This window comes from Sander lucioperca, chromosome 15 (assembly GCF_008315115.2).
Source record: "Sander lucioperca isolate FBNREF2018 chromosome 15, SLUC_FBN_1.2, whole genome shotgun sequence".
NCBI classification, from domain to species: Eukaryota; Metazoa; Chordata; class Actinopteri; order Perciformes; family Percidae; genus Sander; species Sander lucioperca.
In genome coordinates, this window is record NC_050187.1 from 10,124,972 (window position 1) to 10,152,680 (window position 27,709).

The 27,709-nt window shown below is 41.1% G+C and overlaps 1 protein-coding gene across 1 annotated transcript in view; it reads right to left on the reverse strand.

Moving 5' to 3' along the window:
- The window catches only part of LOC116039357 (adhesion G protein-coupled receptor A3), a 204,280-nt gene extending 178,785 nt beyond the window's left edge, over positions 1–25,495 (reverse strand). Inside the window, exons 1-2 of the mRNA XM_031284117.2 lie at positions 24,707–25,495; positions 3,909–3,980 (exon numbers count right to left, since the gene is read on the reverse strand). Coding sequence (XP_031139977.1) covers positions 3,909–3,980; positions 24,707–24,924 — 290 coding nt within the window. The 5' untranslated portion in view covers positions 24,925–25,495. The remainder of the gene's footprint in view (positions 1–3,908; positions 3,981–24,706) is intronic.
- Positions 25,496–27,709: the final 2,214 nt, after the last annotated feature.

Below are 27,709 nucleotides of genomic sequence, written 5' to 3' on the forward strand. Positions count from 1 at the left end.
GTATACGAGAATGTTGATGAGATATGCGGTTTGGGCGTGTTAGTTTAAACGGAGATTAGTTCTTCTACTGGAGCTAAAAACACTACATGTGAACAGAGATCGCTTTTGGCTCAAAACTCTTAAAGTGTTCATATTATGTTCATTTTCAGGTTCATAATTGTATTTAGAGGTTATATCAGAATAGGTTTACATGGTTTAATTTTCAAAAAACACCATATTTTTGTTGTACTGCACTTTGCTGCAGCTCCTCTTTTCACCCTGTGTGTTGAACTTGAGGCATCTCACTTCTGTTCCATCTTTGTTGGGTGTCACACATGTGCAGTACCTAGGTAAGGACTGATAGCTAGCCAGTTGCAGAGTATGAGGGTGTGCCACGCTAGCAGCTAGGCGAGCATTATAAACAAAGTGATGTTTACAAAGTGATGCACATTTGTAATGGAAGTAAAGGCTGGACTACAATAGAGCTGTTTGGAGCAGTTTGTGAACAGTGTTTTCTGTTGGAGATGGTAAGTCCCTTTGAGGTGGAGTTTGGGCTTTTTCACTTTGTAAACCTATAATGTGCACAAAAAAGATATATAACACAATAACGGAAAGGGAAAAAGCCAAAAAGCATAATATGAGCACTTTAAAAACCAAAATGTAGCAATGTAAATATAGCCTTAGTTACATTCCGCCACTGCATTCTTATGCTCAACAAGCCAGAGGATACATCCTTCAGCGGTTAACCACGCCCTCATCAATCACCTCCAAAGGGGGACGCATTCACGAGGAAGACTGAATAAACGTCACCTGCCCGATGGGAACAACAGGACTTGCAAAACCTTTGAAAGGATGCCTCCTCCTCACACCTCTGACATCTACTTTTCAGAATGAGCAATTGCAGACGGCATTCTGAATTCTGATACTGTCTCTGCCCTGAGCCGAGGTCCACTCAGCCTATTCAGCCTGCCTCTGAATTCCTCAGGCTAGATAAATAACGTTTGGTCAAACAGACAAAAAAAAAAAAAAAAAAAAAAAACTTGACCTGCTGCTCTCAATATAAAAACATTTAGACAGCCTGCTGAGAATAAAGCGCCTGTCACACCCACTGCCACAACAATAAAAATAACCACTACTGTAAGACACACAATATGCGTGTAGCCTATAGGAGTTATAGGAGCTTCTCAACAGTTGGACAATCTGAAAACGTTCTACCGTTATATCAAGATATAATTCTAAACTATAGGTTTTATTTTGTTGTTTGAAACTAGATAGAGATGGATTGTGTAACACTAAAATAACTGTCTGTTACATTTAACTATGTATTTGTTTATATCCTAGGTGTGAAAAGTGTATAATTCAAGAAGGAACAGACTGCAACACTTCTTCTTCATTACCTCCGCCACTTTTCTTAACATTGCGAGATGGGGCGTGGCCTATGGCGTGGCCATGAAATGTGTTTCCAATCCAATAGTATCTATAGAAACATTATCATCCCTCAGTTTGTGAAACTGAAAAATATGCCAGCCTCGTCCGTTTCTCACAGATCTGTCACAAACTGAGGGCTTCTGGGGTGGGAACCCATGATGAAGCGGCAAAAGCTACATTCAGTGTCCTGACCAGAGAACAGTGATGGGCTTTGTTCCTACTTTGCTCCCATGGGACTCAGTTTGGCTGATGGTAATGGGCTTGTGTCCATATGAGGGAATCCAGGCCATCATCCAACATACAGGGACCCTCCATTAAGAGGACGCTTTCTGGGCTTTAGAGACAAATCACATTAAAAGATTTCCCCCTAGGGGGATTAACAAAGTTACTGATGTGCTTTTGACTTGCGTGCCATGCTGATGGTAATGATAAGTATTCAGATGTAGCACCTAGGTTTAATAAGTTGCAAAGCTAAAATAATTAATGCAACATCACGAAGGGTGACCTTAGACTTCGACGGAGACCAGTGAAGTCTATAATTTCCGGTGATGGCTGAGCGTGCTGCGCAGCCTCAAACTGAGCTGGATGACATGTCTGAAATTTGTACGTCTTCTGGTAGCCGTGCCAAGAGAAATCTGTTCGTGGATAAATGTTACTTTATATGAATTCACTTGCCACATACCGAAGTATTTCTAATCCATCAAAACATTGCCGAAATATTTTGTTCCGATGCTTTTCATGGACTCTCTATGGGCTTCTCCCTTGACTGTATGCCTCCATTTACATCCTCTGACCGTTAAGTAAACGGTTGGTTAACCCAAATACTAGAAAAAACAATGTTCTCTCTTAATCTAAAGTGTGTTTCACTATCTTTGTGGGGACCCGTCATTGACATAATGCATTCCCTAGCCCCTTACCCTAACCTTAACCATCACAACTAAACGCCTAAACTTAACCCTTACCCTAACCCTAACCATAACCTAATTCTAACCCTAATCCTAAAACCAAGTATTAACCCTCAAACAGCCCTTTGAAGTTGTGGGGTCCAGCATTTTGGCCCCACAAAGCTGTCCGGACCCCACAAGTATACTGCCTGATTTTTGGACCCCACGAAAATAGTTAAACAAGAACACACACACACACACGGGGATATTAAGCTTGTCAATCAGCTGCCGATTCACCACAACCCAGTAAGTCAGCCGGGCAGGCAGGCAGGCAGGCAGTCGGCTGGGCAAGACCAGGGAACAGCTGGCCGCCACTTTCAACTCATTGAGGCTACCTGGCTTGGCATCAACTGCTAGCGACAGACACATCTCTGCCAAATGCTGCATGTGGCGGCACGGATGGACAGGCTGTACCCAGAGAGCGAGGTGAAGGAAGGGATAGGGCACTCAAAGTGCTGCTCCAAGAGTTCAGCCTCCACAAACCTTTGGCTGAGTGTCTTTAAAAGCCTTGCATCTCTTCATCACTCCAGTGCTGGGGAGATGACAGCAGAACTGTTTAATGGCACTAATAAGGCCCAGGGAGACAGGTGACATCATTCTCTATAGGTTGACCGGCGACATAGCCACCCAAAAAGGAGTGGAAGAAGGGCAGAATTACTCCACTGACATTACAATCTGAATTTAACTGTCAGGTAGTGAGGAAGACGTGGGTCAACTGACTTATATGTATAATATTCAAAGCAGTCGCTGAGGTAGCCTGTGCGTGTGTGTGTGTGTGTGTGTGTGTGTGTGTGTGTGTGCTTGTTTAACTATATTCGTGGGGTCCAAAAACTAGGAATACAGTATACTTGTGGGGTCCGGACAGCTTTGTGTGTGTGTGTGTGTGTGTGTGTGTGTGTGTGTGTGTGTGTGTGTGTGTGTGTGTGTGTGTGTGTGTGTGTGTGAGAGTGAGCTTAATATGTGTGCTCTATGTGAGCAAGAGTGTGCATTCATACATCTGAGGATGATTGACTGAAAGGGAGAGAGTTATTAAGCCGTCCTCTCTGTGTGATTTCAGCCCCTCTGTGATTTCCTCATCATCAGCCAACGTCAGTGTCACCATCAGGTAGAAAAGCAGTGATCACTGGGCTGGACGGAGCTGAAAGCAATCAATAGTTGACTTCAGGGGGCAGGCGGGAAAACAAGACAGCCATCATAGAGCTCATCATCATGCTGCAAGCGAACAGGCCTCCGGGAAATTGTATATGATGTGGGACTCATCGACATGGACTCGGCGCAGTCAGTCCATCTGTCAAAGCGCACTGCATTAAGCCTTTAAATTATGATATATATTATCCATTTTAAGACATTTACTGCGGCGATTGAGGTTAAGCATTAAGGCTGAGGGGTGAAAGCCATTGGCAAGCCTTCTATAGAGTAAACCCCCGACCTCTTAGTTCCCCACCATGTCCCCCTTTTGCCTTGTCCATGCTACAGAGCGATACGGCTCCTGTGATGACAGCTATTAGGACTCTGGGGAGGACAAAACAGTAAAGAGAGCTTGATTTAAGTACTCACAGTTTTTCTAGGGCAGCCAAGCCATAGAAGGAGCCATTCCTTAGCAGGGAGATCTTGTTGTTACTCAGGTTTCTGTTTCGGGGGAAAAGATAGTAGGGAGAGAAGGTGAGGTGAGCATACAGAACGAGTGAAGGGAGGTACATATGGAAATATCACAAAAATAGAGCTGCAAGAAAAACAAAAAACGTATTCAAACGGCTGAAAGATTGTTTATCCTCTGACTGTCAATATGTTGGCCAAAGATAAGGATTTATGTCTTGAGATTGCAGCTGTGAATTACTCATCCTGGCCACGTCTCTGTATTGTGTACTGGTGTTTGTGGTTAAGATGGGTAATGATCCAACCCCATCCTCAACATCAAAAATATCAGCCTAATAGAAAAGCTTAAAGAAACGCCGGTTCAGCACAATTCAATCATCCATTGATCACATTACAACAGAAAACAAATCAATGAAACGCACCACAGGGATCTTTAAGCGATGAATAAATATTCAGAGGCGATGATGCAGGGCCTCCATTTGGATTATTTCAGTGACAGATGTTTCTTTTTTCTTTACTTTTCTTGATGAATTATATGTCTGTGCTGAACGGTAAAGACTAAGGACCCTATTTTAATGATCTGAAACGCAAACGCCAAACAAGTAGCTTCGTGGGCGGATCTCGGGCGCTGTTGCTATTATGCCGGCGGGATAAATGACTCTCCGCAAATCTAAAATGGGTTGGTCTGAAGTAGCTACATTACTCATAGGTGTGGTTTGGGCGTAACGTGCAATAAACCAATCAGAGCCTTATCTCATATTCCCTTTAAAATTTGCTAGGAGCACACTCTTAATACATCCATGGGCGCACGCCAGGAGCGGTTTACAGCCGAAGAGACCGACGTTTGCTTTTTCTTTTTGTCAAAATGTAAATAAAGAAATGTCACAGAAACATACTTTCCGATGTTTTGCTCACTCTCACTGAATCACGAGGTTATGAATGCATGGTGATATTTTTGCAACGTAGTCTAACATTAGACCGAGATTACCTCACTATAGACGATGCAGCTCTTCTGTCTCTCCTCTCCCGTGCTGCTGCTGGGGCATTTGGGTTAAGTGGCATCGGCACACGCAGTTCAACATCACATCTCCTTACGTCCTCTAATATTTCCTCATTTACGTCATCAACACATCCATGATTCATGGAAATGTTGTGTAAAACAAGGTCATATTTTTCCTTGTATTTATGTATGGTTTGCAAAAATGGGAACTGCTGGGTCCGTGAGATGAGAGAAGCAAAGTGTATGCGCGGTGTGCACACTCTACATTACGGCCAAGCATGCGCCCTTAAAATAGCGTCTGAATACTGACTTTAGACTAGGTTTTTCCTGGTCTGTGGTGGAATTGTTTTCTGAAACTGCAAAATAGCACTAGGGAACACACCGGAACACTCCTCCTCTTTTTGCTGAACCGCCCCGGGAGCGCAAGTTCATTCCCTAATTTACCGACGTGAGTCCATGGAGAGAAAAGTCCGCTGTGCGTCGGGTGCAAAATAGGAATGATACATACGTCGGTGTACAAAGTCAATTGCGCTAGGGCCCTATATGTTCTTCAAGTGATGCATTTGTCTGGCAAGAAAAGAAAAGTAGTGCTGAGTGTTACTGGCACACACACACACACACACACACACACACACAATCTTGTCCCATTATTCAACACACTGGGCCTTGGGACATGAGCTTTCCCTCAAACACACCAGAGTCAAAACATAGACAAGAATACAATCACGTAAACACACACACTCCTACACCGATATTATTATTCTTGTGAGGTCTTACTGTTGAGAGTATTTATTCCCTAACCCCTACTACCATAATCCTCCGTACTCTATGGTTAACTTTAACCTTTAACCTAACCAACAAAACCTAAATCTTGTAGGAATGAGAATGACACAATGTTAACTTAATAGGAAGTGTAACAACACTAAAACGCACATCTAGTACAGTGCAGTGTTATGATCCCACAGTGACTTGTTAGACTGTGTTACCTGCTGCTATAGTGCAAGAGACATTTCAGACACAGGACCAAGTCTACTCATCCACCCAGCTAATAACGTCCAAACACAGTGATACAACATGATGTGATAGGCATTGCAGGTAGTCAAGTACACTGCACTAGCATTAAGAAATGTTTTTGTGTGGGTATTATAGGCAAGGCAAGCAAGGTTTTTGTGAAAATACTTTCAAATAATTCAAAATACCTTACATAGGGACATAATAAATAAGATAAAAATCAAACACAATACAAACAAGGAATACACTTGCAGTGCAGACATTACCCCAAGTTTTAAGGCTCTGGAATATATTTTTTTAAAGGTTGCATGACATGCTGATTTTTGGATGCTTTTATATAGGCCTTAGTGGTCCCCTAATACTGTATCTGAAGTCTCTTTTATATAGACCTTAGTGGTCCCCTAATACTGTATCTGAGGTCTCTTTTATATAGACCTTAGTGGTCCCCTAATACTGTATCTGAGGTCTCTTTTATATAGGCCTTAGTGGTCCCCTAATACTATATCTGAAGTCTCTTTTATATAGGCCTTAGTGGTCCCCTAATACTGTATCTGAAGTCTCTCTTATATAGGCCTTAGTGGTCCCCTAATACTGTATCTGAAGTCTCTTTTATATAGGCCTTAGTGGTCCTCTAATACTGTATCTGAAGTCTCTCTTATATAGGCCTTAGTGGTCCCCTAATACTGTATCTGAAGTCTCTCTTATATAGGCCTTAGTGGTCCCCTAATACTGTATCTGAAGTCTCTTTCCCGAAATTCAGCCTTGGTACAGAATTACAGCCACTAGAGCCAGTCCCACAATGAGCTTTCCTTAGGATGTGCCATTTCTGTGTCTGTAGCTTTAAATGCCATTGAGGAGGAGAGGGTGGGGGGGTGGGCATAGATATAGAACAATAGATATGACATGTAATTCGGACTTGCCATTCCAGAATGGAACCATTTGGCGGCCATCTTACCAGGGTTAAGTTTTAGAATTGCTTCAATTGGAACCAATGGGTAAAGAGGCTCATGTTGTCTTTATAATCCTTATATTTTTCTACCAATACATCAATAGTGGTTTTAATTCAAAGTAATGACTGTAAGACAACTGTGCCTTTCTAGAACGAAACAAAAAATAGAGATGTGGGTGGAATTTTGATTGATATAGCTCCAAGAGAACAAGTAATTCATTTAATCATAAAGATAATCTCATAATTTTGCATTTATATTGCAGGTAATAATTTTATTTTTTCAATTTTGCCTTAACTTAATATGTAAAAACTGTCTTTGGTATTCTGAATGGCTAATATACATTAAACAATATTTTTTTAATGTAGAAATCCTAAATAGATTCAGTATTATGGCCTATAGAGAGGTAGTTATGATAAGACACATGAGAGAAACATCCAACAGTAATTTATTAATACATTTATTTATGTCATAAATTGCTTTACATAAGTGCAAGATATATTTTTCTCTCGCACATGCACACTCGCATACACAGAAACTACATACATATTTTTGTGAGTTTTTGAGCATCCTACTGGCCCTTAAACAGGATGGTCTTGTTCAGTTTGTTCCTCAGACTCTGGCCATGTATTTTAAGGTTGTACTGGCTTGTGATGTGGTGTTGGCGCAGAGTGGTGGTGGAGGGTGGGGATGTGGCCTTGACCAACTGTCATGCTTCGCTTGTTTTCAAGCCATGATGTCTCTCTGTCATGCGCGGGCCAAATTCTCTGGGTGGGCAAAGCAGAGGGGAGGTAACCTTGCTCCTTATGACCTCATAAGGAGGAGATTCCAGATCGGCCCATCTGAGCTTTCATTTTCTCAAAGGCAGAGCAGGATACACCTATCGCCATTTCTAGCCACTGGGGGACCATAGGCAGGCTGGGGGAACTCACATTAATGTTAAAAAACCTCATAAAGTGAAATTTTCATGCCATGGGACCTTAAAATGGGTAATGGAGTCCTTCCTTGAACACAATATCTTCTGATAACCGTTTCACTTCAGAGATTTCGGTCTGTGCGGTTAGAAATACGTGATGTCACGCACTCCTGCGCATCAATCAGTGTTTAGATTGTTTTCAGTCGAAATGTGATGACAGTTGTGGGGTTGCTTCTCATGTTGCCAGCCCACTGTCAATCACATCTAAACAAATCACACCAACTGTCATGTCTAGTCCCTTGTCAAGTTTCTTTGTTTAGTTGGTTTCATATTTTCTGTTGGTTTTCCTATTTCCTGTTTTATTTTGAAGTCTGTTTTTTCTCCCTAGTCTTGTCTGGTTTTACTTCCTGTCTTTTGGTTTTCCCGCCCTTGTGATTGTCTTATGTGTTCCACCTGTTGTATCACCTGTCCCTTGTTAGTCCTCGTTACTTGTCCCTTGTTAGTCCTCGTTACTTGGTGTATTTAGTACCTGTGTTTTCTGTATCTGTTGTTGGTGGATCGTCATTCGTCATGAGTCTTTGTGTGTTAGTTCCTTCCAGTGTAAGCTTTTTCTCGTGTTCTTTTATTTCCGTGTTCCTTGGTTTTTCCTGTATTTGGACATTACCAGCTTGCATGTTTTTGTAAGCCCTCTTTGTGTTATCATTAAATTATTTTTATTTCTACTGCTGCTTCCTCCTCGCATTTCTGCACTTGGGTCCAAGGCAGATTCCTGACACCAACACAGCCCTGATGAAGCAGATTACATGGGTTTGGGGCTTTGAAAGCCTTATTCGGGTTTTGCAACCTGGAACTTCACTGTTTTTATTCCAAAAAGCAATACAATCCACTGTAGGTGACCCAGCATCAAACAGCGCACACACAAAGTTAGCGACTAGCTAGTAAACAAATGAACTAAAACAGAGCTAAAAGTTTGGGAAAATATTGGACTGGCATCTGGATTGGATTGGCATTTGTGGTGACGGAAGCAAAACTACTTAAAATGGATGTTGCTCTGTGTCTGCTGGATGGGTATTTACTGTAGGCATGTGTTTGCTAACACATTCACCATCTCAACTTTATAACTTAATATGTCAGTGAGCTTGTGGCACTGGCACCAAGTGGACAAAAACATCAATTAAAGCTATAGTGCGTAGTTTCTGTTTCCCCCATGAGGAATTCTAAGTAATGACAACAAAACTGTCGGCGCGTCCACATGATACAAGCCTCACGTGATCGCGCACGCGCCCCCACTCCTCCTCAACGCAGTTGCTAGTGCCTCAAGGAGGACATGGAGGATTAAAAAAACATGATGGACTCTTCTAGCCTAGAAATCTAGACGCACCCTAGTGGCAGCAAATTTATTTTGCAGCCAGGGGGGTCTAGGCACTCTCCGTTGGCTTGCGAGCTGGAAAAACCAAACTCTGGTCAGGCCAATCACATCGTGTATAGAGTCGGTAGGCGGGCTTATGGCTGCTGCTGCTGGGAACAGCGGTCTTCTGGAAGACTTGGAGTTAAGCTTTTCTTTGAGAAAAGAACAAAGAACGGCACTGAAATCATTCTTCAAAAAGGAAGATGTGCTCAGAGTTTTGCCGATCGGATACAGCAAAAGTTTAATCTATCAACTAGCTTCGCTACCTTCTTCGTTGTTCTGCCTGGTTGTAGCGCTATCCTATTGCGTGCAGAGGGAATTTGAAAGACAACCGTTTATCCCGCCCCTTGGATTGAGCTCCGTCAATGGTGAGTTCCCAGACCAACATCTTGATGTGGGTCTGGCTTGTCAGGCTAGGACTCTTCATAAGAGGTAATTATCTTCACTCGAGTTCCTGCGCGGGAAAGTCACAGGACGACACAATCTTCTGAATATAGCCATACTGAGAAATACAGAGAGAGTTGTGTGGAGCTGATAGTCTTCATTAGCTTTGTAGCAACTCATTTGGCAATGGCTTGAATGTAAAGGACATGCATTAATATCAAAAAGTTACGCACTAAAGCTTTAATGCAGGTCTAACTATATTGCTGTTGACTATATGGGCTTTAATAAAATTACTGCAAGCTTGGATCTAAATAGCTTTCTTTATTCCTCCTTTCTTTCTTTTAAATTTTCGTGACAGTAGTTGGAAGTAGTAGTAGCAGCAACAATGCTACACGGTTTGACATTCTGAGGCTCCTCATTTCCACAAGAAAGGAACCTATTTAATTAAGAATAATGCTAATGACGTGACGATAAGTGACATAAAGTCTTTCAAAAAAATCAAGGAGAAACAATGAAGCATTTAACAGATAGAAAACTGCCTGTAGCCACAAATATTGGTATCTCACACACACACACACACACACACACACACACACACACACACACACACACACACACACACACACACAGAATGTCATACAAAGCTGCAAGCTACAGTACAATAGGGTGAGCGGCTAATGATTTGTATTGCGATTATTCTACAGCCCAGAATCACATCATTTTAAATACACCTTGGATGGCGTTTGTAGATTTCATATCTGCTCAAATATTGATTGCTCCAGCCAGCTCTTAAATCATCTGCTGGGCAGCTCTGTCTCTGTGACGATGTGGATTTGTGCATGCCCAATGTGATCTGCCGCTAAGAGCCCTTCTTTGCATGTGTGATGTTGCGTATCTCCTGTCAGCATATGACCACACACACACACACACACACACACACACACACACGGTCAGATCATTCCCCCATCCTCCTTTAACAAGCTTCTGGGAGTGATTGATCAGCTTTAGGGAGAGAGGAGTAATTGGGATGTGTCACCGGTCTCCTCTGTGACGATACGGCGCTCGTTATGGCTGCAGGGAACGTATACTCAATTTTAACCCCAGGATTAAGGAGATGGATCCCACAATGCATTGTGCTGAACAGGCACATTGCTAGGGGAGTAGAACGGAAGTGTGTACACTGAAAATGTCATGGTGAAGACTCACACACTGCACAAACAGACAGTCAAACTAGTCATAAACTGACAAAAATAACTCAACATTTAGTGAATTTGGTCACATAAATGTATATAAATTGTGCGTTTTTCTGGACAAGAAAAAAAATATACTTGCATTCGGTGCCAGTATATTTGTTTCTTGCTTTAACAAGCTTGCATATGCATATTCTTTGGGGAAAGTACCTATCTCTCCCAAGAGAGATAACAGTTGTCTTGGCACAAGAAACAGGACTGAAAATAGCAAATCCCCTCTCAGCAAAAGGCCAGGATGGACACAAACTAGTGTCAGCAAATTCCTGTCAACATCCAAGATTGTATTTACATTTGAGTCTGCCCCAAAAGCCAACTTCTGAGAATAGCACATCTCAATCACTTTGGAATAAAATATATTTACAATGAACTAGTGGCCAAATTAGTATAACAATACAGAAAATAGTGCAGGAAAACATCAGCAGAGCCTAGACAAGATACTGTACATACAATACACATAGGAGATACATATGATAGTATTAGATGAGATAGTTGACTGATTACTAAGCCCTGCGTTTCTTAGTTGTAGTCTGTCTAGCTTTCCATTCTCACACAAGGCACATATATGGGGAGCATATGCAAGGGTGTAACTTTGGTTTGAGAAGTGGGGGGGGGGAAGAGACACAAAACAGGGGCTCTGGGGGTCGTCCGCCAAAATATTTTTTTAGATTTGAATCCCATTTCCTGCATTTCTACATAAGTTTAGGGACTATGGTGATACAAAATCCAGAAAATAATTAAGTTGATCATAATGATAAATTCTTCTGGAAAGAATAGTACCAGGCGCGTAGTCAGTAATGGGCCAGGGCGGCACTGGCCCGCCCACTTTACTCACTGGCCCGTCCAGCCAAGTTTGATCAAAATACGTTTTGTTATGAAAAATATGGAATGGAATGGATGGAATACAGTGTAAATAAGGATGAGCTTTTCTGCAGCATGTGCAGACATTTCCCCAGCGGAGCTGACAGCCCATCAGCGAGAGGAGTGTGTTTGAGTGCTGTCCCTCACAGAGGTAACATTAAGGCCCTGTTTACACGATGACGCTCGCCGGTGAAAACGACAAAATATTTTATCAGATGTGCCTTTTGTTTAGACGCCGACGGCGTTTTTGGGGCTTAAAAACGCAAAAAAAGTGAAACCACCCTCCAGAGTGGAAATCTTAAAAACACTCCACCGTGCCACTTTGTGCAATAAAATGGTTAATTTTATAACAGTGCTGTACAGAGACAATGCTGCTGGTTCTGCCGGTGTAAATATATTTTAGCCTGAATAGGTTAAAATCAACAGGTTTTTGTCTGTACTGTTGTGTACAACCTTTTTAGACTAAGATTTGTTGGTTGAACATGTTGTAGACAGTACTGCTATTGCCGTTGTAATGCAGTATGTTGAAAGGTTGTTGTTTTTTTCAGTTTGTCCTTTTTACTACTTCTACGTAGAGCTTAGATCGGCCCAAAAAAATCAAGCCCGAACCTGCCCGAGCCCGAGCACGTTGAGTCCAAGACCGGCCCGGCCCGACACATTAACTGTAATTATGAGCCCGAGCCCGATTTAAACCCGACAATTTTTTAATACGTGGGCCGTTATAACTGACGTTCTCAACTACAATTCAGATTGTTTGAACTACAGAAATCTGTTTAGAATAATACAACAAGGACGAAGCATGTAAACTGCGCTGTTTGTTTAGAATGGAACGGATCGCAAGTGGATCTGAATGAAGAAACGTAAAAAAAAAAAAGAAACAATGATGAACAACATATTGTTGTCACTGCCCACGACTTGTTTAAACTGCTTCCATACCTCCGACTTTCCTCCACACTTGCTCAAAGTTAATTCTCCTGTTTTTCTTTTTTTCTTTACATCTTCAAGCTCCCGGTGTGATGCGTGCGAGAGGAGGAGACTCCGCGCATGACACGTGCTGCATTTTGTAACTGCAGCCTAACTTTTGTACACATTTGTTACTTTTATATAGCCTATATATATATATTTATAATATTTCTGATTATGGCATAGCTATCTCCCCGACCCGACCCGAGGTCCGGTCAGGCTCGGGTCGGGCTTGGGCTTGGGCTGAGAATCTAAACTCTACTTCTACGTCTTTTTGAAAATGGCCCACTCACTTTTGTACTGAATTTGAAAGTGGGGGGGGACACAAACTGGATTTTGAAAAGTGCGGGGGACATGACCCCACTGTCGCCAGTGGAAATAACGCCCTAGAGCATATCTATATAATATATACTAATGTTCATCATTTCAAATGGCTTCAGTTTTTTGAGAGAAATGTGGAGTTGCACTGTAAACTGCCCTAAACCAAAAAACTAGCAGGACACTAAACCCAAACAACATACAAACAAACCTGTTACCCCATAATAATATAGTTAGCTAATGTCATGCCCCTTGTCTTTGTAAGTAAGCTAGTTAGCCAGACATGCTAATGTGTGGAAAAATACAAAGCTTGACAGGCCTGTTGTAGCTGCAAATGGACAACCACTATTTGTCAAACAGGAATCAGACATGTGGGAGCTTGTCAAATTTAGTGTGCAAAATGCCTCTCTTTTCCCACCAATCAATCAGAATACCTAAGATGTGTAGGAATGGACTTGATTTATAGGAAACCATTTAGTGAGGCCAAACTGAGTAAACAACAATTCATATGGATTTTTATTGTTGTTGATCCAGACATCAATATCATACTGGGGTCCTGTCAGTTTGGATTCATCTTAACACAAAGCTCTCCTAGAGCAGAAAGTTACAGCAGATATACGCCAGCATGGAGTCAACTGGACATGGTGAGAAACTACTTGACTGAGGGGTCAATTTCACAATATTTCACACACAGATTTATTGAAAAATAACCAAAGCCCTGATAACTGTTTCATTATCAGAGGCACAGTGGAGTTTATTCTTTCATTTCCAGGGCCTTACTCTAAAACAGTATTACTTTAAGTTTTATCAAACTGCCGCAGCTCTTTTTTTAAAGCCACAAATGGATGGTGTGATGAAGTGAAGTTAGTCAACATGAGATCATGAGATACCAGTGCTGTCACTGTGTTTCATCCCAGGTCTCCCTTCTGTTCCCCAGACCGCTACACATACCTCTGCGGATGGACGTCCCACTCAGGGACAGGCAGCCTCTGTTTGTGCAAACTCAACCGTGTCCTGTGCTGTGCTATGCCGTGTGTGTGTGTGTGTGTGTGTGTGTGTGTGTGTGTGTGTATGTGTGTGTGTGTGCGCGGCCGTGTCTGCTTGCCGACCTCTGCATGCCTATCTCAGGCTTCTGCGTAACGTCCAGGAAATCACAGGAAAAACAGAATTGAACATTATGTAAACAGCCCATGACAAACTTCTGGAGCATCCGTCCTCTCTTTATTTATATTATCAATTATGTTCTCTGCGGATAAGCTGCTTTCAATGAGGGACGAGTGCACGGACTCAGCATTGTCTCTGTGGGCTGCAGCAAATGGTTTATGTCATTGCTTACTGCGTGCCAGTGGCAGCCACAGCCAGGCGTGTATACATACAAGACGTCACGTCTGACCACAAGTTCATAGCTTGTAAATGTTACACTTTCACAATTCTCCAATATGGCATAAAGCGCTTTTGTGTGAATTTGGCTTTTTGTGAGCTCAAAATTACAAGGTTGCAAAGTTCATGTCATTAGATTACTTATTCTTCTTACATCCCAATATATCAGATAATAACTCACCTTTGTTTGAAATGTCATTCAACAGAAAATGAACACCTATTTTGATAATTGATTATCCTGTAAATAAAGTAAGGATGCCATACATTTGCTGGTTCCAAGTTCCCAAATCTAAAGATTTGCTGCATTTATTGGTCTTATATAATAGTAACTAAAAAACAAAAAAAATCTGGGCTGTTGGTCGGACAAAACAAGCAATTTGAATACTTCACCTTGGGCTCTGGGGAGTTGTGATGGCCATTTTTCATTATTGTTAGAGAACAGGTTAATTGGTAATTAATTGCTTAAATTATTAAAACTCTATAGCTGCAGCCCTAAATCTCATAATTCAAAAGTCACACTTTGCTTCAGTCCTTAAGTTCCGTGGCTACAAATGATTAAACAGCAAGTAAAATCATATCAATTCTTCCCTAAAACAGGAGCTCTGGCTTTCATTCCCCCTCTGTTTTCTGTGAGGTCCAACTAAAACGTCACCGCTCTAGAAACTAGCCTGGCTGCCATGCACCAGAGACATCCAACTATATTATTACAGGAGAACAGAATCAAAAATAGCTTCAGCGGACACCATCCACCACACCAGTCATGAGGACCAAGTGGAGTAAAGATCACAATGTGAACTATTGCAAACATTTGGATCCGCTGGCCTCAAGGTTTCAAGCCTCTTCTCTTCAAACAGCCGAACCCTCTGTTATTTTAGAAGATCGAGTTACTAGACACAGCTAACCAAAATAACATATTTCATATCTACTACAACATTAACCTTGGACAGGAAACAGATGTTGCTTTAGGGGTTACCTACAGAGTACGTATTAACAGAGCTTCACATGGTAGATGATAGGGAAGCACATCTGCCTGGGACGCCACCCTTCATAATACAGACCACACTCTGAAGAAAAAAATATTTGCCTCACTCTGGCTAGTTTCAGTCACTGTACCTTGTTTCGATCCTGGCTAGAAATGTTATGGATGTAACATTTTGACACCTAAACATGAGACTAAGTGGTTTGTTGGTGTAGTGCATTGATAAAAGACATATCGCTTAAAGGAATAAAAGCTCCACCAGCCTTTACACTGCAGGTGGGAGCCACTGCTGAATCCCCTCCTGGCACAAAAGGGGAAACAAGAGAAGCAGCAACTTCCTTCTTTTAACAGGAAGCAAGTGGGCATTTGGGAAATGTAGTCCTAAATAAGGTTGGGATCCTGTCACATAACTTTCAGTACTTTCAGACTCTTACCATATTACTGTAATATTTTATGTTTACCAACTTAATAGTTATTCATCAGAACCTCCGGTATGTATCGGAGCAAGCTTGTAAAAAAAACCTGACTCATTCATTAAATCAACATTTAATATCTTATTTAATGTCTTTTAATGCCTAAAACAAAAGGTAGTTTCAAATGTAATCTGAATCTTTGGGTGTACTTGATAAATATAGTTACAAATGTTATAAATTAAACCTAAATGGATTTGATTCATCTTGAGCACCAACAACAATATGAGATGGAGGCTGCCAATAAGCTAGACCATGAATCATTGGTTGATTGTCCTAACGCCAAAAAGATATTAGGTATTAATGCTATGTGAAGAACATTTAGGAACATTTTCTTAAAACCCTATATCCAATACAAATTTAAAAAGTTACTAAGATTATTTTTTTGAGTACTTTGCCAGATGTTTATATGTCTGCGGCCAGATTTTGTCACCGCGATAGCAACCGTGCAAGATATAGTCAGGAAACTTCAATATGAAGGCCGAGTTCGAAGATGGGTGCAAGGGCGCTGAAGGTAGAGGGGTATGGAAGTGCCCCTCCCCTCCCACTTTATGCCCCTGGCCCAAATGGGCCTGTGAATGCCCTGCCAGTAGTTTAAATCTTGAATAGAGTTTGTGCCATTCTCATGCCATGCCAACCCATTCTCACTCCCAACTCGTGAAATACTGACGCAGCGGCGGCGCTATAAGATTTGTAACGTTTGTGAGTAGTATAGAAGACCAAAAATCCGTATAAGGAGGTTGGCTGGGGTGGTGGATGGGTCAAACATCATCCTGACCCAGAGCGTCAAAAAGTGACACCAAGAGTAACAAACGCCAAAGGCACCTGACCAAGCGTTGTTTTTTGACACGATGGGAGTGAGACTGTTGGCCACGCACATGTGTAGGTACTCATTGGTAAGCCTGGAACGGGACTTGGTTTAATAATGTTCATAGTGGGGAAAGATAACTCACAGCTGTAAATTGTACTGCAGTTTCCAACACAGCAGCAGGGTCAGTAGTCATGAGCAATCTGAAAATATTCAGCTCACTACTGCATGATATAACCACATAACATCATAACATAACAACCAATAATGTCAAGACTTCTACATATACACCCATAACGATCCCTGATTCAAACACAGCATGTACATACACACACACACACAGACAGGCACACAGTGCTGATAAAGGCCTGCCAAGGCTCCTGTGAGACGGGAAGGAGAGCTAATATGCTTCCCACTGGGATCACACCCTGCAACAGAAGCAACACACATCAGGGTTTTAATCACCTTGTTTTACAATGAGTCAGAAAACAGGCAAAAGACAACAAGCTGGAGGTTACCCTCCTCTGCTCTCAAATTTATGACCCTTTAAGTAACTTTAGTATTTACTTAGCGGTGCAGTGAGGAGGCAGGGATAGCAGAGCACAGACGTATCCTTGGCAGACGCTGCATTTATCGTTACCTAATATTTTTAGATGGTAAGTCTGGGTTTCGACACATTCTTGGATTTTCAAGGCTGCAGCGCGATTTACAGACTCCTCCTCTCCCCCAGCGGCCATGAACTCTTGATCAGTGAATCATTATTGCCTCAAGCAAAACTGATCGTCTGTTTCTTTAGAGCACGAACGGTAGTTACAGAGCTTTTTCAGACAGCCAATCTGAAGGGCAGCGGAGCTGCACAATCTCTGAGTGATGTACCAATACACATCTACAGAAGCCTGGAGGAAACCTTGACAAAATACTAACCCGTTGGTGTTAAAGAGATTAATCAATAGTTGCTTATTAAGGTGACTGGCGGGTTCGAGCATTTGGCAACATTACGGATCGGCCCTGACCTCACAGTTCTTCAGCACACGGATAACTTCGGGGCAAATGTTCTTGGCTTAAGCTATCGCAGAGGGGAAAGTGCCGGGGATCTAAAAGTATTACACCCTCTGGAGCTTAGACGACTGATATTGGAGAGTGCCCTCATCTAAAGTTGAACCTTTTGCTTTCTTTAAATCTTCCATATCACTGGAGATAAGCGCGAGAGAAGCCAACAGAGGGACAGACAGAGAGAGAGAGAGAGAGAGAGAGAGAGAGAGAGAGAGAGAGAGAGAGAGAGAGAGAGAGAGAGATATTGGCATGACTCCTCGCGGCGTCAGATGTTTGATACAATATATTCTATCGCCGTCGTTTTGGTCACTTCTCTTTAGATTAACAACCAGTTCTCTATGCATGTGGGTGACATGTCATTTAGGGCATTTTGCGCTCTGAATGTGTGTGCTCACACATTTTGTCAGCGAGGTAATGCACAGGAGAATATGGACGGGCTATGTGTGCCAATGTCAATGAAATATTCATGCAGAAGTACTCAGAACTCTGAAGAGGGTAGAGCACAAAAAGCACCTCGGCAGACGAGAAAAATAAAGCCCCTAAGGAATAACAGCGAGCGAATATAAGATAGAGGGAGTGAATAAGAGAGAAGGGGGGGCGGGAGAATAAACAGAATTATATTTATAGCAATACCAAAAAATGAGATGAGAGAATGCAGAAAGCCATTTTAGGAAAAGAAACAAGAAAATGGCATGCTCTGACATTGCCACGTTCGTTCACGAAGATGCACACAGATCAATATTAGACTCCGACTCCTTTTGATCACGCTGTAGATGATAGGACTGGGACCATATGCTTTTGTCCCGATTTGATTCTTTCACGATACATAAGTGTCGATTGGATATGTATTGCGATTTTCATTGATTGCGATTCTAGAAGTATTGCGATACGATAGTATTGAGTATTGCGATTTTCTTTTCCCTCTTTAACAAAAACAAAAGTTGAATAATAAAATTCTACAGACAATATGTCATGAGACATTTCTAAAAATGTATTGTTTTCTACAAAGAATGCACATCACGTGTCAGTCAGTCAGTCTGACATGTATTTCATTTGTAAAGAAGTAACATGGATTTCACGCATTTTCTGCTTTCGCTCTGTTTTGCTGGAAACAGATATGATTTAGTCGCAGTCGGCGGTATGGTATAAACAGAATAAAGGTAAATCACTGGTAAAACAAGAAATGCAAAATGTTGATTCTAATCGATTTTAAAAACCGTCACCAAAAAAAATCACGTGAATCGTTTTTTTTCCCCCACCTCTAATGGATGATATCACAAACTGCCCACCTACAGTGAAGAAGCCCATGCTGAACAGCAACAGCTATTTTACAGCCATGCTTCTCCTGGGTCTTTGTCTACCCTGGCATGATGACTGACAAGTTCTTGCAGTGGTTTGGAGCCAGCCATGGCCTCTTCCTGATCACTTTCCCCTAGACACCGCAAACAGCCCCTCCTGTCTGTCTCTGAAAGGATGATGAGGATGACGAGGGCCCACAGAGCAGGCTACTTTATGCCAAACACCTCCAAATTTGGGTCCGCCCCAGACCAAATGCCCTCGTTTTCTCTCGTTCGAAACCAGGCTTTGAAGGACCTTAGCGTGGTTCCATCAGAGAACATGCACAAATCCAGAAGCTGGAAGTACAGTCAATCAGAAACATTGCATCTTCTCCTGCAACAGTTGAATCCAATGAACTCGAAAAAGATTTAAATTAAAATTTACAAAGATTTAAATTAAAATTTACAAAAAACATCTATTTATTTTCATGAATTCTGACAAAAGGCTGTAACTGTTACAGTACTGTAGAAAATAGTACTGTAGTGTAGTAATGTTTTTAGGCTGTTTGCCAGTGCTTTTGTCTATATTCTAAACATGAATTTTGTCTATAAATATTTGTATATAATCTTATATATAATAAAATCTTTTTTCCAAGTAGAAAACAAACATTTTAAATGTTGACACTCCATTGAATCAGCATTATCAGTGCTAAATACTCTCATAGATATGGGTCAGAAGAGGCTTGCTACACCTGCACATACTTATACATATTATGTGATCTATTGTTAAAATTAAAAGATTAATTATTGTCGCTTTAACATTACTTTTAGTCGGCTAAAGGAACCGGCTGTCAACGATCATTAAATGGATATTACTGCAATAATATCATCTGACGTTTTAGCTTCTCAACAATAATCAGGTGATAAAAACGTGACTACAACTAATATAGATTTTTGTCAAAAGACTAAATCACTATAATACTCCAGCTGCCAATTTACACTGCTGTTTGTTACTGGATCTGCGACAATTCAAACCCCACACACTGGGCTAGACAAACTCAGCAGGTAATAAAAGAATAATATGCAAATGATGCAGCCCGGTTTGTTTGCAACACGACAGCTCAGCAAGCGGGAAAACAGCGGCAGTTGTAGCACTTTATAAAAAAACTTTGCAAAAACCTTATAAGTTTGACTTATGTAAGTGCACAGTGTGTATCTCTTTGCGTGCAGTTTCCAGCAGTGAAGAGACTCAGGCACTCAGTTTCAATCAGCTGTTACTGTGCGACAAGCGCCTCCCAGACACAACAACCTGTTAGTGGCAGTCACATCATCTCAATCAGCCTCCGTCTCAGCTCTCAAGTGACGATTTAACCACACACTCCCCCATCCCCGCTTTCCCAGCATCCTCTCGGTCATTCCCTGTGCTCCCCTAATGGCTCTTTCACTGCCTCTCCATGTCTGTCTCCCATCTTCTCTCTATCCCCTTGTCTCTTCCACAATCTGTCCCCTCCTCTCCCCTAGACGAGCGCTGCATCTTCCTGTCAGAGCACTGCCTGAGACAGGTGTCGGCCACCATCTCAGCTGCTCCTCTCTGCAGAGAGGCATTGCACCGGTGAAAGAGTTACACCAGATAGGTCCCAGGGTCAACAGAGTTGTCAGGCCAAGCACCAAACTCGTCGACTCCCGGACCCCCCGCACCCCCCACCCCCCCCAGCCACATCCACCCATAGAATGTGATAAGGACAGTTGGAGGTGTTAATACCAGAGAGTTACTGACACACAGAGAGTAACTGACACAGAGAGTTACTCACACACAGAGAGTTACTGACACAGAGAGTAACTGACACACAGAGAGTAACTGACACAGAGTATCTAAAACACAGTTACTGACACACAGAGAGTTACTGACACAGAGAGTAACTGACACAGAGTAACTAAAACACAGAGTTACTGACACAGAGAGTTACTGACACAGAGAGTTACTGACACACAGAGAGTAACTGACACAGAGTATCTAAAACACAGAGTTACTGACACAGAGAGTTACTGACACACAGAGAGTAACTGACACAGAGTATCTAAAACACAGAGTTACTGACACAGTTACTCACACACAGAGTTTATGACACACTAGGGATGTAACGATACACTCAACTCACGATTCACGATACGATTTTAAGTTCACAATAGGATTTTGTCATGGTTTTTTAACAGAATAAGCTGCTGATGACTGAAAGAAATGTATACCAACTATGCAAAACAACAGACAACTCTTATCATTGTCTTAAATAACCAAAAAATGAATAATTCGATTTTGTAAACAAATCGTACATCCAAACAATAAATAAACTAAGAACACATAACGACGTCTGATCTGAAGTCAAACAAGTGAAATCAAAAGCAGATTACGCCCTAGGCCATTTAAAAACTATCATTTTTTATCTCAACACATTTCTATTGATTTTCAACCGATTCACCATGCATCGTTACGTCCCTATGACACACTTTTACATTTAGTTCATTTTTATCTTTCTTATTTATGCTAATGCTCTTTTATTTGCTTGTTAAGTTTTTCTTCTTCTTGGCATTTGCAAGGCGCTGCATTATTACAGGGTTCGTTCCTCATGAACATTTTATAGATGCAATAATAAAAGGCAAAAAGAGAAGCAACAAAGCCCAATCTGTGGCTTTAATTAGAGGTGGCATTTGGATCTGAGTTAGCGTTCTTGAGTTGCCATTGAGGAAATGGCTCTACAAGGAGCTACGTAGGTGGTGAGATCCGGAGAGAATGAAGTGAGCATGCCGCGAGACATTTGGGAGATTTGTTGGGCAGTCTACAGGGGAGGGGTCAGTATGTGCATACTTCCCCTGATGTATCTGTTTATTTGCACAGCACATCCAAACAAAAGAGCGAGCAGGGAGGCCACTTCAGCCTGACAAAGGTCACATTTCCTAACGCAGGAAAACTGCTTCCTGGCCAGCTAGGGCTCGGCTGGACGATTTAGTTCCCCAAGGAACAGGACGGAGTGAGGCATAGGATTATTTGTACAGGTCTAATCATAACACAGCATTTCTTAAGCGAACTGAGAGAAAGGTGTCATTCTGTGGGAGAGATGCTTCAACACGCAGTCAGTTTGATAATTACTGTACGTTGCGTTTAAAAGCAAACCTGAAGTCTTAGTGTATCTTTGAAGAGCAATTTAAAAATCAAACTTCGTTAGTACCTGCAAGCAACAAAAAAAGCCCCACTTTGAAAACAAATCCTTTAACCATTCTCCACTTAGAGGAACAAAAGGCATCCCTGCCTACGCACAAGCAAACACCACTCCAAATAAATTGCGGTAAGCAAAGTGCTACCATTAATCAACCGTGCTCTAAGATTAGAATGAGTGGTCGGCTGTAATTTGTCAAGGGCCTTTACATTTAGTATTTTCTTTTACACTCCGAAAGGCACACCTCAAGTTTCCAAAAAATAAAACAGTCTATTAATCTAGCAGTCAATCTGTGCACCTGCGGAGAAAGAGAGAAGGGGGGGGGGGGGACGTGTGGGGAAAGTTATCAACCCCTGGAGTGTTTAAAGTGCTATTTCATCTACAAGAGAGGCGCAGATGAATACTAAGGGAGGTTTCTCAAAGTCCCTGTCGAAAGAACAAGATCTATGTTTGAATAACTTTGAATGCAATGCAAATAATATCCCTAAAGAGCGAGGTGAAAGGCAAAGGATTTTTGAGGAGGCAGCGAGTGTAACAACACAGGACAGGTGAGGCTGGAATGTGGTTTGCACAGGGACTGTGTTTTGTTTTTTTTAAACGTGGGTTCTGGGGACCACTAAGGGTCCAAAAACATATCGAGTTTTCTTTGCTAAAATTTGAATCTGTAATGAGAGCAAGATTTCAGGACTGCATGGCTGTGAGATAAATATCATGTTCACTTTATATTCTGTGTTGTAAATCCATTATGGGCACCATCACACTGTGCTGCTAACTTTTCAACTTTTTAACCCTTGTGTGGTGTTCATATTTTTGTGTTCCCGGGTCTGGTGGACCGACCACATTATTAGGCTTTTAAATTAATACAGCCATAACAATTTATGTAAAAATACTTAACAGATGTTTACTTTAGCTCAATTACCAATGATATAGACTTCATTTATGGTTCATATTTGCCATTTACCCCTGTGAGATCACATTTATGATCATTTTCGGTTTTTGTGAGAAAACAAGGATATTCAATTATAAAAAAGGTTAAAAAATATATACAAGATTTTTGAACATTATTGGTGCTTATTTCTTAGAACTTAATCAGAACAGGTGAAAGTGCTTGAAATGTAACAATTTAGTAACTTTGTGTGGGAATAGCAGGTGCAGAAAGACAACATAGTTTCATAGCACCTACAATTAAATACTTTTATTACTGTTTTGAATGTTGTTTTTTTATCTGGTTTTATAAATATTAGTCTACGTATTTGTCTGTATGATTGTTGTGTTTCCTGTCGCACTGCAAGTGGCTGGTGGAGAACAGTTCATTTTCCTTTATGTGTGTAAGTACACAAGGAATTATAAAAATAAATAAACCTGAATCGGAATCTGAGAGGCCGAGGTGACATATTCAAATGTCTTATTTTGTCTGACCCATATTCCGAAACTCAAACTCATTCCATTTGAAATGATATACAACACAGAAAAGCATTAAATCCTCCCATTGAAGAGGCTGGACTCTGTGAATATGGCATTGGCTTGTAATGGTTGCTTAATTTAATGACTTTGACATGTAATCAATTATCAGAGTTGTTGGCAATTCTGTTGACCAACTAATCACTTAAATGACTAATTGTTGCAGGTCTTACAGACAGGGATATAATCACTAAATTATATCCATAATATAATGAAGTTTTATTGGTTTGATTGATTTGAAAAAAAGTCAAAACATGCGTGTTAAAAGGTTCTGTTTCTATCTAATTTTAAGTTTTTCTTTGCTTTCTTAAGGTACTATCACAGTACTTCTGTAATATTGTTGTTGGGGGTGCATTTGAGGGGAATTTAGCGACCATAATGTAATTTTTAATGAATATCAATATGGACCTCACCTACAATATTTTTGTAGTAGGCTATAATATTCTGTAGAATATAAACTGCAGTTTATTGATATGTGTGGTACCCCTCTAAAACTCATTTATCCTGGACAATTTATAACACTGAATGCTCTTGCCCATGCATCCAGGTCCCCTAACTGGGATTTAAGCATCTCCAGGGGCCCTTTAGAGAGCTCCAAGGACCCTGAGAAAAAAATCCATCCACTAGACAGTATCCCAATTTCAGAAAAACATAACGTTGGGATTCTAGCTATTATTAGTTTCTAAATGTTTACAGATTTACAGAAGAGAATTAGTGCCAGATGTGAAAAATGTATTTAAGTTCTGAGTTTTAAGTCAGAAGTCTGAGTTTAAAGTCAGAATTCTGAGAATAAAGTCGGACTTCAGAGTTTAAAGAATAAAGTCAGAATTGTGATTTATTTTCAGAAATGTGACTTTAAACTCAGAATTCTGACGTTAAAGTCAGAACTCAAATACATTTTTTGTGGCCCTAATCCTCTTCCGTATATTCAACTAGGCTACAACATGAAAATCTAGACACAAATGTCCAAAATGTGGTGGGGCTCCGTGTGACACATACTGCTGTTCCAATTAGTGACTTATTTAGGCAGAAGGTTTTGGCAGTAGTGAACCTAGGCTACTTACAGGGACACGGTTCTGTTGGGTAGGAAGCGGGGCTGCAGGGTGTCCATCAGGTCCACATCATCGCACACAACTTTGACTCGGACATGCTGCCTGCTCAGGTCCTTGGACCTCTCCGCCGAGCAGTGACAGCTGTCAACGATCAGGTCCGGACAGTTTCTGTTGCTCAGGCTCGACTCCCACAGCCCGAGAATTACGCACAGTAAAGTCAGCGCTCTCATGGTGGACTGAGTTTTTTTTTTTTCTTACTAAAAACACGCTCCTTTCAAGTTATATCCTTCCAGCTTCTGTAACAAGTCGGGACCATTTCACTTTGCCTTCCGTCACATTAAAGCACAGCGTTTGATCGGGCTGCAGTCCAAATCTCACGCTCCGCTGCTCACCTGCTGCTTCCTCAACAGCTGTAAACTTCCAGCGCTACTTTTGCGATTAAACCCTAGAGGAAAGTAAATCACCAGGGGTGTGAAACGCTGCATCTTTGCCATTCTGTGTCATAAGAAGTCCTCCAAACTGTTTTCTGCGCTGTGACATGCGGGGGAACTTCCAACGGCGCGCTTTCAAAGTCCGGATAAACTTTACTGCGACACATCCTTTCCAAGCAGCAGTAGGCTACATAAAATATAGCGTAGTTGAGGTAGTAAACCGTACCTAATCATCCACTTAAAGACCCGTCTCCTGTTTGAGCTACCGCATGCCGTGTCATTCACTCTTATCAGCCACTTCTTGCGCCCTAGCACTTGTTGCGCAGTGTCCAGAAAGTCCCTCCCCGCCGAGTCCTGACTGACTCCAGCGTGGCTAAACGTGCCACATCCCAAACAGATTAGGGCTACACGAGGCCACAGACACCATTTATTAGATAACATGTGATATCAAATAAACCACAATAGGGAAAGGACGATTCCTTTCACTTCACTCACATCAGTGTTACTGTAAGTTCCTAAGCAACAATGCAAGTGGAGTAAATCATATGATTCAAACAGGATGAAATACACACTGTAAACCCCAATTTTTTTATTTTAAATTTTAAAATTTTTTTAATATTACGTCCACACAAATGTTCAGGATTGTCAAAACAACATAAAAACTTTATGTTCATTTGACACATAAAAAAAATCATCCCATGTGAGGTTGACATAGTTTTTTTATGTTAAGTCAACAATTTTTGACTTTTGAGTTCATTCTACTTAAATGTATAACGTCAACATCACATAATTAGTTCAAGGCCAATAAACAACACATATACTGTGCACTTAGCATATATTTTTATAGTTACGTAAACCTAAAAAAATGGTTGTCAAAATATGTACTCAATGTTTTTATGTTCATATGACAAGCGGTCACTTTCATGTTCAACAAAATGAAAATATTGTGTTCACTTAACACAACAAAAACACATAATTAAAACATAAGTTCCAGAGTTATGCTGAACACAAATATTTTGTGCTGTTTCACCATAAAACTGCCACAATGTTTTGTGTTTTTACCAACGTATTATGTTTTAGTACACATAATTAAGTTTTAACTAGTCAAAGCAATGTTAAATTTAAAGGTTGAGAACAACTTCCATTTATTTGTTTGTCTAATTTAAAATGTTTGAATAGAAAGGATACATACAATTTGTGTTATGTTTGATTTGATCGTACTGCAGTCAGATGCAATTGGTTCATTGGCTGGTCAATTCCCATGATGCAAGGCGGTAAATAGAGTTGTGTTAAAATTTGCTGAAAAGTTTGCAGTTTGTTCGAAATACAAATGTAACTTTATGAATTCCGTTTATTAAACGTGTCTGCTTAGAATTTTTGTTGCCTGGTAATTGTCATTGTTGTGCTGATTTACATTTGTAACCATGAGTTAAGTGACTGTTACGTTTGATAAGAGCTTCTTTCAGCCATTAAGCTGCTGTGTGTCACTTCACTAGTGGTCCTTTTGTGATGCAAGATCAGTGGCTTTAGAGGGGCCCTTATTTCGCATGAGGCCCTTGGGTGGCCACACCCAAACTCTCTGCTATAGATGTGGTTATGTTGTTTTTAACTGTTTAATTGTTGTTTGTACATAAAATTAACAAGTTATGACACATAACTTTTTGTGTTTAATAAGCATAAAAATACACATTAAGCAACCTATATAATATAATATAACGTAGAATTATATGTTAAGAAAACACAAATTATTTTTGTTGCATGACTAAAAAACGTTATGTTAAACTGACGTAAATTTCCTTTCAGATAACACTCATGTGACACATTTATTTTATGTTTAGTGTACTCAAAACTTTAATGTTACCATACTGTACTAAATTAAAAGTTTTGAGTGCAAGCCGTTTCCAAAAAATTTTTAGGTTGAGTTAGCGAATTCGGATTTACAGTGCAGTGTCGTGACCAAGTCATCTGGGGAAGGGGGGGGGGGAAGTCAAGTCACAGGTTATGTCAAGTCAATTCGAGTCCTTTGTAAAGGCAAGTTAAGTCCCAAATCAAGTCATTTTTTTTCAATTTTTAAATCCAAAAGTGATTACTCGGGGCACAGATGCAGCCATTGGGGTGGTCTGGTCCGATTAATGAGGCTCCATCAGGGGTCTTTGATGTTACTGTTGCCACAGTCTATATCCACGACGTTCCACTTCCAGGATTACTCCGTTGCCGACGGAATTTCCGCCGGATGTCCTTCTTTTCGGCCGGATGTCCGTTACCTTTCGCTTTCTTTGTGTTGGAATTTTAAACTCCGGTGGATTTATGATGACTATGGTTAACTGCTCCTCAGATCTCTGCAGGGTAAATCCAGACAGCTAGCTAGACTATCTGTCCAATCTGAGTTTTCTGTTGCACGACTAAAACAACTTTTTAACGTACATGTTATACCAAAACAAGTTCCTTTCCGCCCATGACGATTGTGATTGGTTTAAACAAGTTTTTCTCCCATCCCGGAATGTTGTGTGGACTAGCCAGACCCTCCTCCGCAGCGCTGTGGAAGAAGGTCTGGCAATGCAGACTAGTGTTGCCATAGCAAGGA